The sequence below is a fragment of the Pan troglodytes genome, chromosome X (assembly GCF_028858775.2).
Source record: "Pan troglodytes isolate AG18354 chromosome X, NHGRI_mPanTro3-v2.0_pri, whole genome shotgun sequence".
Taxonomy (NCBI): Eukaryota; Metazoa; Chordata; class Mammalia; order Primates; family Hominidae; genus Pan; species Pan troglodytes.
In genome coordinates this window covers 150,995,620-151,013,872 of record NC_072421.2, presented here as the reverse complement: position 1 = coordinate 151,013,872, position 18,253 = coordinate 150,995,620, and the positions used below count along the sequence as shown (strand labels likewise).

Below are 18,253 nucleotides of genomic sequence, written 5' to 3'. Positions count from 1 at the left end.
TGCCTGCCTGGCCCACACATCACCTGCCACATCCCTTCCCACCTGCTCTACACAGCCTGGGCTCATCTCCAGGAGCCCAGCATCCTCCACGCCCAGTCAATGGCCTGGGCCCACCACCTCCTGCTGTCCCTACCTGCTTTCCCGATCTGCACGGCTAGCTTTGTGAGCTTCCCCTGAAGGACAGACTTCTCCTTCTTGGGTGCGTTGGCTTTCTTCTTCTCCCGCTCCTCCATCTCCCCACCCTCCGCGCTCTTCAGGGGCTGCATCTCCATGGCCACTGCACCATCCTGCTTCTTAGCTGCACACAGAGGAACCCCATGGCCAAGGTCAGTGCCTGGCTGGGGAGAAGGCGTTATAAGGGGCTTTCGTGGGGAAAGACATGCCACACCATAGAGAGGAGACGGGATTCAGTGGAGCTCTCCTATTTCCAAGTCTATCAGCTTCCCTTCTCTCGCCTCCTAAGCCCAGGCCCTCTTGGGGTGGGTGGGGTGGCTCCAGCACTGTTCTAGGTGGGACAGAGATGGTTCTCTCGGGAGAAGGGAGGACAGACACAGCACAAGGCTTTTGGGCACACAGACAGGGTGACTGGTGCTGGAATGCCCCAAATAATACCTGAGAGCAGAGGCCTGTGGCCCGAGGAATCTTCCAGAACCCTGAGCTGACTCATCTGCTTACTGGTGTCCGAGCCACCTCCTACCTCCCTTAGGGAGGCCCAGAAGCCCCATGCACTCTCCTCCCACCAGCCAGCCCTGCGCCTGTTCGGGCTCCATCTGTCCCTCCAGCACCCTCCCTGCCTCTCCCCTGGAGCAGACGGCTCCTCTCCCTTCTTCCCTGGTGGGTCCTGTGCTCCTCATCCTTGCTGCCCTCGACATGGTGGTGGTGCGTCCCCCACTCCGGCTCCCTCCTCTCCCCACTCCTCTGCTTCTGTCACTTCCTCATCTCCCTCCCTGCCAAGCTCTGGCCGCACCCACTCCACGACCCAGAGTAATCCTGGCCACCCCACCTCCCTCTTCTGCCCCGGGACCGACGCAGCGACCTGGGGAGAGCAGACTCGTCTTTCTCCCTCACTACTCTGGTCCCCGATCCACTGGGGCTCTTGGCACTACCGCCATCACCTCTGCCTCCTCCTGCTCCTCCTCACCTGCCAGCCCGAGGCCATTCGCCACGGCTCCTCTTCCCAGTGGCGTCAGGACACAATTGCCCCACCCAGCTGGGCCCCTCCAGCTTTGTGCCCCACCTGCTGCCACCTCCTCAACCCAGGGCTGCAGCCATCGGGCTGTCCCCCCACTGCCCTCCCAAACCCAGCTCCGCACAGGGCGTTGCCTGGGTCATCTCTGCCTGTGACCTTCCTGAGGGTCAGGACCTGCCTTGTTCCCCATGGACTCCAGCACCTAGAGCTGGCTGCTGCATTGGCCGACATCTCCTGTCCTCCGTGGGCCACGGCTGGCCTCCTCCTCGCTCCTCCCACCCCTTCTCCTGCTTCCTGCGTCTCACAGCCAGGCTCATGCTGGCCCCAGGGTGTCGGCACCTGCCAGCTGTCCGGGGCTGAGAGGAGAGCCGGGCCTCTGGCCCTCAGCCGACCACTCTGTCTCCCAGGTCCACAGGCTTGGCTGAAAAGAAGCTGGCCTGGGAAACACACTGACTGGGACCCAGAGCTTCAGGTGAGTCAGCCCTTCTGGGCCTCAGTTTTCTCATCTGGCCAGAGTGGACTCAGGGCGCCCACTCACAGGTGATCCTTACGCCCATGCTGGGCTAAGGTCTCCTCTAGGTGGCTGGGCTGAGCTGCCAGCAGTGTCTGTGGCCAGGATGCCCTGAGCAGCCCCAGGGGTGTGCTCTCTCCTCCCTCTACACCGGGACGGGACTGTGCAGCCAGCCCACTCACCTGGTCTCCAAGTGTTGCTCCTGCCACCGAGGCAGGTGACCCTCCCCCAACACTGTGCCCTCCACCAGCCCCACCCCCAGGGCTCCAAGCTTGTTGTGCCCAAGCAGCGGCGCCCGTTACCTTTGGTCTGGCTACTCTCCATGGCCCCATCCTGCTGCTTGCCTACAATGGAAGAGGGATGACAGACACGAAGGCTTGAGGACACCAGCCCGGGGGCCGCGTGGCAGAGGGGGTGGGGAGGAGGGGCCTGATTGCTGGTGGCCTTCTTCATGCCCCGTCCTCTCCAGGCTCACCCCGTCACCACCTCCCAGCACACGGTCACCATGAACACTGGCATTCCTGAGCCAGACCTCTGCCCAGGGCTCCCCTTCGGCCTTAAGCTCAGCCCTACAGTGAACCCCTAAAGCCAGCCTTGGAAGGGCCCTGGGTCACACATGGCTGGCAGTGGGAGGTTCCCGGAAGCTGGAACCTCCCCAAGTCGGGATGTCTGCTCCCTGCAAACCAGCTCAAGGGGTTCACTTAGATGGCTCCTAACCCCTGGAAGCCAGGCAGACAGCACCCAGCTGCCCTTGCCTAGGGATTGGTTTTCCCTGCAGTCACGTCCAGCAGTTAGCTCAGTGTGTGTGTGTTTGAGCACTGCAACCTCCACCTCCCAGGTTTAAGCGATCCTCCTGCCTCAGCCTCCCAAGTAGCTGGGACTACAGGCGTACACCACCACGCCCAGTTAATTTTTGTACTTTTAATAGAGACGGGGTTTCACCATGTTGGCCAGGCTGTTCTCCAACTCCTGACCTCAAGTGATTCACCCGCCTTGACCTCTCAAAGTGTTGGGATTACAGGCATGAGCCACTGTGCCTGGCCCCAGTGTGTGTTTTAAAGGGACAAAGGAATGAGACGCTAGGACTCTGCGGGGCGCTTTTAGGTCATTGGTCAACCCAGGGCTACAGCGCAGGAGTGCCAGCCTGAGCCCCGGCACACAGCAGCCCTGCAAGGCCAGGCTGGGCCCCAAGTGGCCCTATCCAGGGGCTCAGGTGGTGGGCACAGTCACCCCTTCTGAGAGCTGCAGTTAGAGGAGCTTCCTGGGGGCCACATCTGCACTCCCAGGCAGTTGGGGTTGGGATCCGGGGTCCCCAGGGAGCAGGGAGGGCCCCCCCCCCACCCTACTCAGCCAGGGGTGGGGCATTGATCAGGCCCTCTCCGCCCAGGGTTCCTGTGGGCACAGAGGGCCCTTCTTGCAGGGAGGGGAGACCCCCATGGACAGAAGATGGCAGTGCGATGACCGCACAGCACAGCAGGGGAGATGGCAGAGCCTTGGGGCCGTGGGGGCCCGAAGGAAGCATGGACTCTGGACCCAGCCTGCACACAGGCCCTGGGAGGCCTCTGGAGGAGGGAGGCAGGGGGAAGTCTGGGATGAGCATTGCTGGAAGAGGAGGGCTGGGCCCCGCCGGAAGAGACAGGAGTGGGGGGAAGGTGAGGAGGAGAAGCACACTTGGAGAAAGGTGCATAGGAGTCAAGGTCAAGAGACAAGAAATAGGTGGTTGGGTGCAGGTAGAAGGCAAGTATCCTAAGCGTGTACCGGGCAGGCTGCGCCAAACAATGGGGATGGGGTGGGAGAGACGGGGAGGGCGAGCAGGGAGCCCCCTGGTCTTGCTGGTACCCTCTCCCCAGCTGGCCAGCTGCTGCTCTCCCTCCAGGGCCCCCTCAGGGTTCTCTTCCTCCAGGAAGCCCTCTAGCTCTGACTCCTAAGTAGGACAGCCTGAGGGTGCTGGAGAGGAGGGCCAGGTGGGGCCTGGGAGGGGCTGAATGGTCTTGTCAATTTAAAAAAAAAAGGAGAGGCCTGGAACAGTTAGGAAGGACACACTCATTTAAGGTACAGAGAAGGTGAGCAGCCTGAGAAGGGCGGCTGGAGACTCCAGAGGAGCGTGGGTTCCCGTGGACGATGGGAGAGGGCCATTGTGTGCAAGGCATGAGGAGGCAGCCCAGGCAGGGGCAGCTGGGCTTCCCAGGACAGAGGCCTAGGGACTCCAGCCCAGCCCAGACGAGGCCCAGGGCCGCCCATCTGCCTGCGCACCCCCAGGGCACTCACTGGGGTGAGACACTGCACTGAGCCCTACAGGACTTGGTGCCACAAAGAAGAGCCGGTGCAGGGAGACACAGGCCCAGGCTGCCAGAAGGCAGGGCTCGTCGAAGCTTCTAGGCCACAGAGGGTCATCCAGCTACTCCTTTGCTGCCTCCAGGGAGCTTTGGGCTCAGGGCTGACCTTTTCCCCGGGCCCTGACTGCCCGCCCCACGCCCCCACGCCCCCACATCCCGTGCACTGGCCCCAGGGCCCTGGCTGGAGGTCACTGGCAGGAAGCAGAGCTTTCCCATGCGGGTGCGGCTCCCTACCATGTTTTGGCTGCAGGAGAGGCCAGAAGGCGAGGCCAGAAGGCAAGTCCAGGCCAGAGCAAGGCTTCCCAGCCAGAAGGGGCTGTGGCAGCCATTCGATCTTGTCCATCAGGGCCTCCCTGAATAGTACTCAGGTTAGAAGGTCTGAGGACTCCGCCCGCTGCAGGGCCTGATGGTGGCAGCTCCAGCCACAGGACGAGGAATGGGCCCTCCTGGCTCGGGCTTGCCTAGCTTTGTAAGCCCCAGGGCAGGGCCACCACCCACAGGTGGGCTGCCCGGCCCTCACCTGTCCCAGCCTCCTCTGACCTCTGACCCCCACCTCCCTGGCTGCCTCCCACGCTGGCCTGGGATCCTTGGCACCTTACTGGGCACGGGCCCTGAGGGTAAGCATGAGGCTCCCCGTAGCTCCTGTCCCTCTAACGCCATTCCTGTCCAGGTAGGTATGGGATCCCGGAGCCTTTGGGGATGGTGGTCTCAGGGAAACTCCCCGTCCACGGCACTGGAGGGGCCCTTGGCCTGCCGGCTCTCAGGGGGGATATCCTCAGAAGAGGAGTCTCCACGGAGAATCAAAAGAGAGGGCCCGGCCTCCCACCCACTTGGGCTGGCTCTCCCTGAGCCCCCAATGGCACCGGCCCGCAAAGAAAGAATGGGCAGCGTGGAAGGAGCCGCCACCAGCACCAGGGACTGGCGGCACTGCTGCGCTACCTTTCTTATCTTTCTTCTCTTCCTCCTCTCCGCCAGCTCCAAGCAGCGTGAAGATGATGCCTGTCTGGGAATTCACGCCAACGGCGGTCACCACCATTCTTCCAGAACCTTCCATGACATGAGTGCCTGGAACAGCAACACAGAGACTGAGACAGGAATTTGTATCACCCAGTGGGAGACACATTCAGCGCCCACAACCTGTCTCCCAGGGTCTCCCGGAAGCAGGGACGCGGTGTCCACCTTAAAACTAGACTGAAGCCTCCTCCCTGGCTTGGAGGAGACCCCGAGGCCCACAGGGCCCACCTAGGGCCTCCAGCCTTCCTGTCCCGTTTCACACTACGTTTCCAACTGGGATAAACACCGGACTATGCTGAAACCTTCTGGAAAGGGAACACTACCCCCACTGGATATTGTCGAGGGTCTGGATTGGGAGAAGCACAGCGCTGTGCTGGCCCCTGCAAGCCTCTCCGCTTGGGGCTTCCCATTCAGGACACAAAGCACTCTCCTGGGCCTGGAAGGCCAGCTTCCTCGCCCTGTAGCTGGAGCTGCCACCATCAGGCCTCAAGACGGGCGGAGTCTTCAGATTCCCAACCTGAAGGTTATGCTGGAAGGCCCTGGTGGAGGTGGAGGCTGAGCCCAGCAGGCAGCCTGGACAGGATGCTGGGACACACGGCTGCTGACGCCCCTTGGTGCCAGGCTGGCCGGGAGGGTGGCCCTCACCTGAGAGCAGCATGGGATCTTTGTCAGCTGACTTGCGCACGTGGTCAGACTCGCCCGTCAGGGAGCTCTCGTCGATCTTGAGGTCATTGGCCTGGATGAGCACGCCGTCGGCTGGCAGCAGGTCGCCTAGAGCACCGGGAAGCAGAGGCCTTTCTCCCCACCGCCTCCTCCCGGCTGCCCCAGGGGAGGTCCTGTCAGGTGCCATGGGCCGCCTGGGAAAGGGACTCAGGAGCCCTCCTCCTTCTGGGGAACGAGGACATTTGCATCCTTCGTAGGGGGAAAGCCCGCCGTGGAGGCTGTGGGGACAGTTGATTCTTCGGGGGCCTGCTGTGTCTGAAACTCTACCACTCTGCCCTGCCCCGTGTTCCCCCACCTCCCCCACCCCCGCCACCTCCCGCCTCCTGCAGGTGACGACACCCAGGCCACCGGGGAGAACCTGTGCTGGGGGTCTCCTCTGGCTCACCCTCCCCAGAAGCAGGAGCCGAGCTTCCTTGACAGGGTGGGTGAAGACCAGGGCACTCACCGTACTTGACCTGGGCAATGTCCCCCACCACCAGCGCAGCCACGGGGACCTGGAGGAGCTGCCCGTTCCGGATGACCGTGAACTTCTGCTCCTGCTCAATTCGGCTCTGCAGGCCTCGAAACTGCTTCTCCTTGCTCCAGTCATTGAAGGCCGTGACCAGCACCACACAGATGACGGACAGCAGGATGGCAGCCCCCTCGATCCAGCCAGCTTCGGCCTCGCCCTCATCTTCTGCGCCTCCCGACACATTCCCACAGGCTGTGCGGAGGACAGAAGGGAAGCAGTGGAGGAGACATCACCATCCTGTGACCGTCCCTCATCTCAAGCCCCATGCCTCTTCCTCCTTCCAGCCCAGGTCCCCGGGCCTTACCTTCACTCTCCTCTCCTGGCGGCGCATAGAACGAGAGGCCCAGAGAGACGATGGCAGCCACCTCCAGGATGATGAGGGTCACGTCCTGCAGGGCCTCCCACACCAGCTGCAGGAAGGTCTTGGGTTGCTTTGGGGGGATGAAGTTCTGCCCGTAGATCTGCCTGCGCTTCTCCAGGTCATTGGTGTTGTCCGCCAGGCCTGCATGGTGCCCCGGAAGCACAGAAGGGGAGGATGGGATGGGACGGGTCGGCCTTGTGTGTCCCAGGCCTCCTATGTGGCCCTGACTGACTGCTCCTGGGGTGGCAGCAGCCCTCTGGGGCCGTCTGGCCAGTGCCTGGCTCTCCCTCTAGACAGGAGCCTTTCTGCAGACTGCTGGGGGCGTGCACGTGGGAGTGAGCACGTGGCTCTCTGGCTGCTGTCATGGGGAGTCCCTAGCCATCCTCCTCCTGACACACAGATGACAAAACAGGCCAGGAGGCTCCTGGACTCCAGCGGGTCCCAGGTCCCTGTGCTTTCCTGGCCACCTCCACACTACCGCTGAGGGGGCACTGGAAGGCAGGGGACAGGACCCAACAAGGGGGCGCAGAGGGGACCCAGCAGGGTATGTCCAGGTCAACAAGGGTTGCTAGGAGACAGGACAGAAGAGTACAGCCAATGGTCCCCTGGGGAGGAGAGCGAGTGTCCAGGGGACTTTAGTGGAGACATGGGGAGGGCCACCAATCAGGGGAGGCTGGGATGGCACCAGATGCCAAAGACTAGGCCAGGGCTCTGTGCCTGTCAGGAAACACCTCTCTAGCTCCCAGCCTATGAATTCCCTGAGCAGGCTTGTCACCAACACCCCCCTCCCCAGCTCTGTAAGATGGGGCCAGCCGGTCCCAAAGACTGGCAGTGTCACACAGCCCAACCTGTGGGGGCAGGGACAGCCTGCAAAGAGGGTGGGCAGGGCCCGAGGGATGGGGGCATGAGCACGGCCAGTGCCGAGGGATCAGGAGTCTCCAGGGTGCCTGTGGCTGCTGGCAACAGGGAGCGGAGGCTTACTTTCCAGAAGTTTCTCGGGGAAGAAGCAGTGGGGAGGGAGCATGAGAGCTAATGGGAGATGCAAGTTCTTGGGTCCAGAGACCCAAAGAAGAAGAACGGTGTCACGCGAGGAGAGAGAGAGGCACGGGAATGGGAGTGGGTTCCTGGTGGGGAACAGGCGGGGAGAAGCCAAACCGGAGTCACGGTGCTGAGGGAGGGGACTGGGAAGTCTTCAAGCCTTTTCTGGGCTGCATGGCCTCGCAGGGGTCGGGGAGACACTGCCCACCCTGGGCTGCTCATCAGCTGCTCTCTGCAGGGTGCAGACAAGGCCACTGAGGCCGGAGGTGGAGAGGGCCCTGTCACCATGAGTCAGAGCTCTGGCCTGTGGCCCAGGTCAGGACAGAACCTACGCTGCCCGACAGGACCCGGTGATCACAGGGCCCTCAGGACCCAGCCGCCTTGGTTCTAATGCAACTCCAGCACCAACTTTGATCCCTCAGCCAGGGCTCACAGCTTGTCTACATGGCGACTTGAATGACACCCAAAGCCACTCAGAAGCCCCCAAATTGGCTTTGCCTTCACAATCAGAGCCACCTGTCCCTATCCAATTCTGTCACTTGTCATCCTTGAGGACGCTCACTTCTCAGTCTTCCTTGGCCTGAAGGTACTGGAAGCTTACGTGCGTGACTGGCATCCGGGCCTGGACACCCACTCAGCCACCTTCTACCGGGGCAGGCATGTGGGATGACACCCTCCTCTGGCCCCACCCTTGGCCCCAGGATTCTCAGCCCCGGCTGATCCCGAGGAGCCCTCCCGGGCGCTCACCCGGCGCCCAGTGCTGTCGCGGCCGTGACCAGACCCACACTGACACCTGGTGGACAGACAGCAGCTTGCAGCTCCCAGCCCTGGGCAGCTGGGCTCACGCCTGCCATCTGCTGCAGGGACGGGATGACCAGAGAGCCCAGCCCCAGCCCATGGGGCACTCACAGTGGGTCTGGGAAGGCACACAAGACCCTCCAGATGACCGGAGAACAGGCGCATGCTAACCTTGGGGCTTCTGAGGAGGGGCAGGGGTAGCCCTGGCCGCAGTGGAACAGAAGCTGCCGCCCGCACAACCGTGGCTCATTCACCCCAGCTAGGCGATGGCCACATGGCGTCCTCCCCACCCAGAAGAGCCGCAGCTGTCCGTGCCTCTCTGCCCCTGGCTCAGGTTTCTTCAGGAGCCAAAGGCCTCTTGCTGAGGCCCGAGCCTGCCCCAATCGGGAGCCTGGGGTTAACGCACGACCTCAGCTCCTGGGTGGTGGGGAGGGGGCTGGGGACCAGGGACCCAACTGAGGGGTGTGCACCTCGCTCTGGACTGGGACTGTCTCCTGGAATTACAGGAGCTAAGCCAGGTGGGGACAGTACTAGGGAGTACAAGACCCCCCAAGTGACTTAAGAAGAAGCACGTGCTAACCGTGGGGCTTCTGCGGAGGGAGAGGAGCAGGGGAGGGCTCCCCAGACACCTGGGGTCTCCACTGCCCTTAGCCTGGAGCCTCCATGCGAGTCTCTCTCCTGCCTGCCCCTCCTCACATGCCCAGTTTGTCCCTGAGAGCAGCCGGGACCCCTGGCCCATTCCCCAGGAGCTCCCTCGCCCTCGCCAGCCTCTCCCTTGGCCTTGACCTGCCCTCGCAGCTGTAGCCTTCCTGTGGGCTCGGGATCCCGACAGCTGCCCCGCTGCAGCACCCATTGACGGGGAGGAGGAACACAGCTGCGGCCCCTCTGGCTCTGAGCACATGCTTCCCCAGCAGGCCCGAGGGCAGTCCAGGTCCAGGGCATGGGGGCAGGGGCTGGCCGGTTGGCATGGACACAGATGGGCGGCCTGCCCGGAGCAGAGGCCAGATGCCATCGGAATTGGATTAGGAGCATCTCGTGTCGGCTCCCAGCGAATCCGCCCCCTCCTTTCCAGAACTGCCTGTGGAGCCCAGAGGGGGACTGGGCGGGGCCAGGTTCCCGGGCGAACCCACCTCTGAGTTCAGCCTGAGACCCAGGTTTCCTGACAACAGCAGCGCGGTTTCCAGGATGGGTTCTGGAATCCTCTTGGAGTGCTCCCAAGGCAGGGAGGGCAGTGGATTGATGAGTGTACCGCCAGAAGATAAAGTCCCCTTCCTGCAATGCACTATGCGCCATAAAGCACCTGCCCCACGGGGGAGTGCCTGCCTCCTGGGCAGCCCCATGTCTGCCCACCTTGTCAGGGGATTGGCATGGGGCTTGGGGCACAACAAAGCCAGCTGCCCCCGTGGCTCAGGCCCTTGTGTCTGAGGAGGACTGAGGGGCAGGCAGGTCTGAGCACCAGGGTCCGGGTGCACGGCCGGGCTAGGGGATGCGGGGAGCGAGTCACCCACTCCTGGCACCCAGACAGCTCAAGCCCGACAGCTCAAGCCCGAGGACCTTGAGGGTTGAAGAGGGGAGGGGCCGGTCCTCTGCTGCTCATTCTGTGGGCAGCAGATCCAGGCCTGGCCGGCTCCCTGCACTGTGGCCTTGGGGACCCAGGTGCTTGGAAGCCCGTCAGAGGCCAAGCCACCCACCTGTGCACCTGCCCTTCTCCGTGCCCCTGCCTCCACAGGCACGCAAGAGCTCCTGAGCTCCATGGCAGAATCGGGCAGGTTCCCAGGGGCCTTGACATTTTAAATATTTAACAAGGCCTGGCAGACAGGGGAAGAGCAGACAGCTGAGGCCCATCTGCTTCCTTTGATCTGGGAGAGGCCAGAGCTCTTGTGGATAAATGGCCCTCCACAGCCTCCTCGGGGGCTGGGCAAGGAGGAGGGAAGGCAAGAGATGCTCGGGAGCAGAGCCAAGGCATCAGCCCCAGCAGCAGCTGCACCGTGAGGGCGTGTGCGGCGGCGAGGCCGGGTGTCACGGGCGCATCAGCTCCAGGGCACAAAGCTAGGGAGACCCAGGCAGACCCTGGAGTTCCTGACCTGGCCCGCAGCCCCCCTCCTCCATCTTCACTCCTCCCTGCAGCCTGAGTGCCACCTGCAGACAGACAGGGCCGAGGCCGGAGCCACAAGAGAACAGTCTCTGGGTTGAGGGTGAGGGCAGAGCGGGAGGCTGGAGGTGCCAAGGAGCCTCGCGGCTGGGAGCAGAGGAGATGGGTGGGCCCAGGCGTTGCCCAGATGGGCAGCAGATCAAATCAGCCCGCACTGGCTGGGGAACAGGCCTGGCACTAGGCTGGGATAGCCCCAGCAGCCCTGCCAGGCACGCAGGGCCAGAGAATGCTGTGGCTCCTGGAATCTGGGGCTGGGCCTGGCTCCTGGGGGTCCCCGCTTCATGGCAGACCGCAGCAACCAGGGCTGGGCAGGCCTCACAAGGCCGAGTGGAACATTGCCTCCCACAGGGATAGTCAGGCCTCCGCCCCAGATCTTTCTAGACAGTGCTCACCGGGCTTTCTAGAGCCTCCCTCAGCAGTGAGACCAACACTACCCTGGGCTTGTGCCTCTTTGGGACAGCCTGTGGCCAGTCAGTGCCACCTCTGATCAGCACTCTGGGCCTCCCGTGACCCAGCTTCGGTCACCCCTTCCTGCCAGACCCAAATGGCTTGTGCCATCCCCAGGCCATCCTCTCTCTTCCCAGGAGAGGCCCCGGTCACCCGAAACTCCGAAGGCTTGCACCCTGCATCCCTTCCTCCTGTTCTGATCCCCCTTAAGTGAACACAGGGTTGAGCACACCGGAAATCCCCAAATATACAGATGGGGCTGTCTTCCTCCTCCCTGCCCTGCCCTGCCCTGTTCCTCGGAAGGGTTTCTGTTTGGGGCCCATTCCGCCTGTGTGTGTGTCCCATGAAGTTCCCATCTCCTCCTCCCCAGTCTCGCTCTATAGAGCGGAGAACTCCTGATTGTGGAGGTGTGGAGATGAGGGGGTCAGGTCAGGTTACCCAGGGCATCTCCCCCTCAAGGGAAATGGCTGAGAGGAGGGGCACAGGTGGCCCTTGACCCTGGCCAGCCTTGGGGCTAAGGATGTCTTCAGGTCGCTCCTCTGAAGGCTGGGAGCAGGGCTGGGTGGCATGCAGCCTGAGAGGGACTTACCCTCTGTGGGTGAGGTCTTCAGCCTCCGGCAGAGCCCGCTGACATCCCCGTAGGCCTCCTCGATCTTCTGCAGCGCCTCGGCCCCTCGCAGCTCCATGAGGGTGCGCAGCTCCGCCAGCGTGCACCCAAAGCCTCCAGCCTGGGGGACATCCCGCTGCTGCTGGGGCTTGGGGTGGAACTCGATGGAACTATTGGCCATGTCGCCCATGCTGCCTGTCAGGCCTTCTCACAAGTGCAATCTTGGCTCAGCCACAGCTAGGGACAGGTGGCCACCCACGGTCCCAGTGCCCAGGCAAGGTTTGGCGGCGGTGAGAAAGCTGCTAAGCGTGGACACCTGGGGAGACGGAGGCGAGAAGAAGCCAGGGGAGTGGTTGAGACAAAACTGAGGTCCCATCTTCCAGAATATTCTCGGCAAATCTTCACTCAGTCTGTGCCATGACCCTCAAAGTGCAGAAATCACCTCCCAGGCTGGGCCAGTGGCCCTCATGCTCTGCCAGGCCCCACCAGCCAGGCCACTCCTGGGTCCTGCCCACCATGGGTGCCCAGAACCTGGAGGGCTTGCCCAGGTGGGGGAGGGGAAGGGTCGATGCCTCCTGCCAGGACCCTGCAGTGGCTAACACTAGCTAGCTGGAGGCAGAGGCTGTCACTGCCCCCCAGATCCATTCGGGAACCCACGCTGAAGTGAGGGCAGCGTGCTGGGACTGATCAGTGGCTGGTCTTGCCCGTGCCCCACCACCAGTCCTGGGCTTGTTCACTCCGGTTCACTCCCTGCTCTTGCCTGGTTAAGATGCGCCCTGTGCAGCGGGCATGCCATGAGTCCCTGGTGGTCTTCTGGTGTGGCCTTAGTGGCTCACGGTTTCTGTGGCCCTGAGAGTACCTGGGGGGCCAGGGGCGAGGAAAGGAGGAGGCCCGGAGGAAGGGTGGGAAACAGGGGAGGGGAGAGAGGGACAAGACGGAAAGGCAAAGAGAGGGAGGGAAAGGGGGATGGAGGGAGGGAGAAGAGGGAGGGGATAAAGGGAGTGGCTGAGGAGGAGAGGAGGAGAGGGCACACAGGAGAAAGCCAAAGCAGCCACAGGTCGCTGGCGAGTCTGCCAATGTCCCAGCCCACAGCATGGTGCCACCCACTCCCCTCCACGCTCTTCTTCCCTCCAGATGACAAAGTAAGGAGCTAAAGTCTCCCCACACTGAAAGCATCCAGGCCACGGCCCTGGCCCCACTCTGCCGAGCATCGCAAAGTTGTCATCCCTCTCCCTGTCCCCGTCACCTTACCCAAGGATCCGCTAGGGCCCAGGCTGCCCCTCCTGCAGCCATCACAGTGTTTGGCGGGGCCCACTGCAGCTCCTCTCTCTCCGCTCCTTCCCGGCCCGAGCTAAGCCTGTCACATCCTCATGGAACTGAAATGGCCTCAGTGCACATGGCCTGGCCTTGACATCAGCCAAGAGCCCTCCTGGCAGCTCAGCAGGGCCCTGACCCCCCGTCTCTGGGGAAGCTCCTGGCTCAGAAGCATCCATTGGAAACGAGTGGCCCAGAGCCCTGAAGAAAGGGGAGAAAGCCCTCAGGCAGCCAAAGCAGACACGGCCAAGTCCATGGCCTTATTCTCAGGAGAGGCCCTGGTGGATACTTCACGAAACATCCATCCACAGTGACCCATGTTTGAAAAGCGTGGGCACCTGCGTGTTTACTCTCGCGACACATTGCACATGAAGCAGCCTTCACTTCTGGGAGATGTGGGGACAAAATGATGGCCATGTGCCTGTGCCGTCCTCTCTCCCCACCTCTCCCTGCCCTGTCTTGCAGTTGGTCACCTGACACATATTCACCGAGCAGCTACTACATGCCTGGCACTGGCTTGATGTGCTGGGACAGGTGCTCAACAAGTTTCAACTAACCCCGTCCCTCTCTAGCTGGGACAGGGAAAACAGCAGGCCCGAGGGCCAAGAGCTGTGGGGTTGCAGCTGGGGCAAAGGTGAGGCAAGGCGTCTGGGGACAGGCATGGGGGGAAAAGACTAGAAGGAGTGAAAGCTGAGGAGAGGGGGCCAGGACAGCAAGCGAAGCTGTCCCAGGTGAGGCGGGCTCCTTCTGGGGGTGCTGTGTGGACGAATTGCCCTTGCTTTTCTGATGCGGGAAACTGAGGCTGGCTTGGGGAAGTGGCAGAGCCAGAGGACAGCTGGGTGTCCCGCTTCTGACCCCTCAAGGCAGCAATGGCAGCTTTCGGCTCTCACCTGGACTCCTCGTCTTCTCGAGACAGCCTCCCCTCCCCACCCCAGGACCTTTGCTTGTGACGGTGCGCCTGCCAGGGCGCCTTCTCCCTGCCTTCCTGAGCTCCAGTCACCTCATGCCTCAACAATCCCACCATGTAGCAACTTTGTGCCACTGTCAGGTTCAGGCTCTGTGCCCCCAGCGGGTGACAGAGTGAATGGCTTGTGTGGTAGGCTCTTGGGTGGCACACGGCCATGACAGAAATGCTTGTTCCTCAGAGCAGGGGTTCCTCCTGGCACGGTCACCGAGGCCTGGTGGCCCTCCCCTGGCACGTGCTCATCCTCCCTCCTCTGACCATGGCATACCCAAGGCCAGCTCTGTCCTCCCCCACCCGGTCCCTGCCCCTGACCCCACAGCGGTGGCCCAGACAGAACCATACCAGGTCGTACAGCTGCTCCTGACTGGTGCAGCCATGGCTGTGTCTGAGTGGACCCACAGTGACTCATGGGGAGGGCAGTGCCCTCTGCCATGGTCCCGGGGCCAACTTCCTTCTCCTCGGCTGGCCCTGCTGGCCCTCCCCACTGCAGGATCCCCACCCCTCAGCAAGCAAGCTCCACGTCCTGTGGACCACCTCTTAGGTCTCTCTCTAGTCCAGCAACTGGTCATGACCCTGCTGTGAGTCACCACTTTCCTGGTTCAGGCACCATCACTCCAGCGAGCCCCTGTTTCAGTCTCCCATCCCCATCAAGCAAAAGGCCAGATTCCTTCTGAGCACTTCCCAGCCCCACTCCCACCCCAGCCACACAGCCCTGCCAGCTCTGAGCCCTGACCGCAAGCCCTCTGTTCCAGCTCCACCTGCTGACCTCCGATGAATCCTCTTAGTCACAATTCAAGTGGCACATTCTCCAGGAGTCTCTGCCAGTTCCCCAGCCAAAATTGATTGCGCCTGAGTCTATAATCCCACGACCCATTCCTATTTCACTCTGCTTGGCACTGCAATGATCTGTGAGCATGTCTCCCACGAGCTGGGTCCTAAGCTCTTTGAGACACGTGGTATGGAGTCGGCAGGAAGTCGACCGCGTGGTCAGTCCCGCATGTGGCCGGGGGCCTGGAGGAATGAGTGAATGGGGGCCTGGCCCACAGGGGAGGAACTTGGAGTCCTGGGAGGCGGAGTCTCCATCCTGGAGGACAGGGTGGGGTCGGGGTGCTCTGCACCAGGCTATAGGGCAGACAGGATCCATCAGTTAAAGTAAGGCCCATTTAGAGCGACTGTTGGCTGCTGTACAGACCAAATGGCATATACTTTGCTTTTCTGGGTTCTATATACGCCTGGGCGGTGGCCTCCCTGAGGCCCAATAAAGACAGCAGCCATCGCCGAAATGGCCAAGAACCGAAGTGACTAGGCCTATCAGTTCTGCAGGCCTGACAGAGTTTCCGGCCTGGGCTGGCTGCCGAGAATGGTCTGTAGGCACCAAAAGGGCAGGGAACATACCATGTCTGTGCTCTTTCATCTTTCTGACCTTAATTGGCTTAATTGAAATGAGAACCTCCACAGAGGGGGCCTCGCACCTTCCGGCGTTTGCACCATCCCCGCACAGACTGGCCGGCCTCGTGGTGGGAGACAGCCAGGGGGGTCCCTGGCTGCTGCCTCCAGGGGCTGCTGGAGGGGATGGCCCAAGTCCAGGCCCATTACTCAACCGCCTTCTGGACTCTTCTCTCCAGCAGGGCCCAGACACCCTCACCTCCCAACTAGGCTCAGAGTGCCTACTCCCCACCCAGTGACTCAAACCCACCTGACCAGAGACCCAGGGGTCCTCTTTCCCCTATGTTGTCCCTCCCTGGCTTTGGGGGTCTCCTGGCACCTCCAGCTTAATCCCCCATGGACTTCCTCCAGGCCCTGGGCAGCCCAGCATCCTCCAGAAGGCTCGGCACTTTCTAAGTAGGGGGCACCCCCGCTCCCATGGGGCCCCTCTCAGGACCCCATGGCACACACTGAGTTTTGAGCCCACATCTGCATGCCAGCTCTTGACAGACATGTTTCTTTCACTGCACCCTTGGAAACACCCTACGAGGGCCAGGAGAACTGTCCCTGCCTTACAGAGGGGGAAACTGAGGCTCAGGAAGCCTCCTGCTTTTGCCCTGGTTCTCCCAGCCCTGCCTTCCATGTGACTTGAGGTGGGTCATGGCCGCCCTTGCTGGGACGCTCTGATGACACCCCTGAAAGCCTCCCCAGCAGGCCCAGGCTGCATTCCACTCGGCCACCTGCTCCGCCTTTATGGAGGAGAGAACAGATGGAGGGCGAGATCCCACCACTGTCCTCCAGATCTCAGGTGATGCACGCATCGGGATTCACCCCATTCTCTTTCCTGAAAACAGCCCCACGGCACCCCAGTCGAGCACCCCTTCAGTTTCTGGGGTCCGCGTGGACATATATCCCCACAGGGATGATGGGGCATGTACTGCCAGGAAGTCCCAGCTCCCGAGTCACTCCCTAGTCACTGGACCCTCAGTGATGAGAACATGCGGCTCCTGGGCATTCAGACCATCTGGAAGCCAGAGCCAGGCCCAGGATGCCGTGGCCCCGAAGCAAGAAGGAAGCAGAACTCAGGGGCAGAGGGCAGGAGGTGGATGCCTGGGGGCCTACGTGGGCACATGCCCTCCACCGTGGGCCCTCCTGGAGGCAGACTGTCCGTCACCTGCTCCCTACAGACCCACCAAGCAAGGGCCCGCCTTTCAGCAGGGCCCATCACTCAGCGACGTGACTCACTACGGGGATTCCTTAAAACAATAGTCCCCCATCTCTCTCCACCTCCAGGCTCCTAGAACACAGGCCAGGCTCGGCAGAACCCAGAGAGGAAAAGCAAGCCAAGGCAACAGCGAGAGGTGTGGCCCAGGCCTCGTAGGTCAGGCCCGGGGTGGGCTCCTAGACCAGCTGGGGAGCAGGTGGGGAGAGGGCACGGAAGGAGGGCGCCCAGTCTGGCAGCCACCCTGCCCTCTCCTGGGCCTGGCATGATCCTAGGCAGGTCGAGATGCTGGTGGCTGGTGTGCACCTGGGAGACCCCTTTTATCCCTGATTCCCCACATCTTCCTGCCCTTGCGCCAGGCCCTCTCCTTCCTGCCTGCCCCTGCCCCCTCCCCTCTGCTTGACGCACCTTGGCGACCACCTGGGAGGGGAAAGGAGGGTTCCAAGGACAAGGCCTGCATGCAGCCAGGGAAGGGGGAGGGAAGGAGCTGAGGCAGAGAACAGCCTCATTAATATTTCAGAGGCACCGTCGCTGCAGCTCCTGGGCCCTCACGGCTCCACTTGTGCTGGTGGAGGGAGGAGGATGGGAAAAGAGAAGGAAATAAAACCCGAGAAAACAGATTTAAAGGGACAGGCTCCCCCTCTGCCCCCCACCGGCCCCCAGTGCTCTGTTCCTTCCTCCCCCTGTTCCTGGTACAATCTGTACACACGACGAGTGGCTCTCATGCCTGGAACAGCTTTGGGCAAAAACAATAGCCATCACCATGGCGCCCCCTCCCCACTCCTGCATGCACCCACCTGCCTGAAGCTCTGCCCTGCAGGGCAGCCCCGGAGGGGCCACCTTGGGGACCCACTGGCAGCTGCGTGCAAAGCCAAAGCAACCGCCTGTCCGGCGCCGGGTGCCGCAGAAAGACACAGGCATTGGAAGTCCTCGTTAACAAGGGTCCAGACAAGGAGGATTTTGGAACCCACAGAAACACCCTGGAGGTGGCAGGAGCCCAGGAGGTTGCCCGATTCAGCCTGCGCCTTTGGGTGGATGCACTTCTGCAGCACTCCTGGCCCCTAGGTGGCCCAGCGCTCTAGTCTAATCTACGGCAGCCCATGCCAGACCTGGGTGGGCACCCCTCCCCACTCAGGGAACTTCACGAATACAGAGTCTTGGGTCCAGAGCTTCCCATTCAGAAGCGGGAGGACCAGAACGCTATAAAGCACCCCAACCCCTGGGGGATCTGGGTGTCTAGTCAAGCTCGAGACCACACATTTGCCTGCCTTCAGAGGCTCCAGGGCTGGCCCAGAATTCTCATTCAAACAAGCACCGCCATAGAATGGAAGACGGTGCAGCCACTGTGGAAAGCAGTAGAATTCCCATAGGACCCACCCACCCCACTGCTGGGGTAGGCCCCAAAGAATTGAAAGCAGGGACACAAACGTATTTGTCCACTCAAGTTCATAGCAACATTACTCACAATAGCCAAAAGGTGGATGCAACCCAATGTCCATGGATAGGCAGCTGGATAAATACCATGTGGCCCATCCAGGCCATAGAATAGGACTCAGCCTTACAAAGTAAGGCCATTCTGAGACGGGCTTCAACATGGATGACCCTTGAGGACGTTGGACTCAGTAGAAGGAGCCAGTCACA

General features: G+C 61.9%; 1 protein-coding gene across 8 annotated transcripts in view; it reads right to left on the bottom strand.

Moving 5' to 3' along the window:
• The window catches only part of ATP2B3 (ATPase plasma membrane Ca2+ transporting 3), a 65,340-nt gene that overhangs the window by 34,894 nt on the left and 12,193 nt on the right, over nucleotides 1-18,253 (bottom strand). For 5 of the 8 annotated variants that reach the window (XM_016944507.3, XM_016944505.3, XM_016944502.3 and 2 more), the window contains exons 2-8: nucleotides 11,670-12,003; nucleotides 6,589-6,786; nucleotides 6,219-6,476; nucleotides 5,696-5,821; nucleotides 4,976-5,101; nucleotides 2,003-2,044; nucleotides 134-298 (exon numbers count right to left, since the gene is read on the bottom strand). In XM_016944507.3, coding sequence (XP_016799996.1) covers nucleotides 134-298; nucleotides 2,003-2,044; nucleotides 4,976-5,101; nucleotides 5,696-5,821; nucleotides 6,219-6,476; nucleotides 6,589-6,786; nucleotides 11,670-11,877 — 1,123 coding nt within the window. In that variant the 5' untranslated portion in view covers nucleotides 11,878-12,003. The remainder of the gene's footprint in view (nucleotides 1-133; nucleotides 299-2,002; nucleotides 2,045-4,975; nucleotides 5,102-5,695; nucleotides 5,822-6,218; nucleotides 6,477-6,588; nucleotides 6,787-11,669; nucleotides 12,004-18,253) is intronic. The other 3 variants (XM_054677033.2, XM_016944506.4, XM_054677034.2) reach the window with 1 other exon arrangement.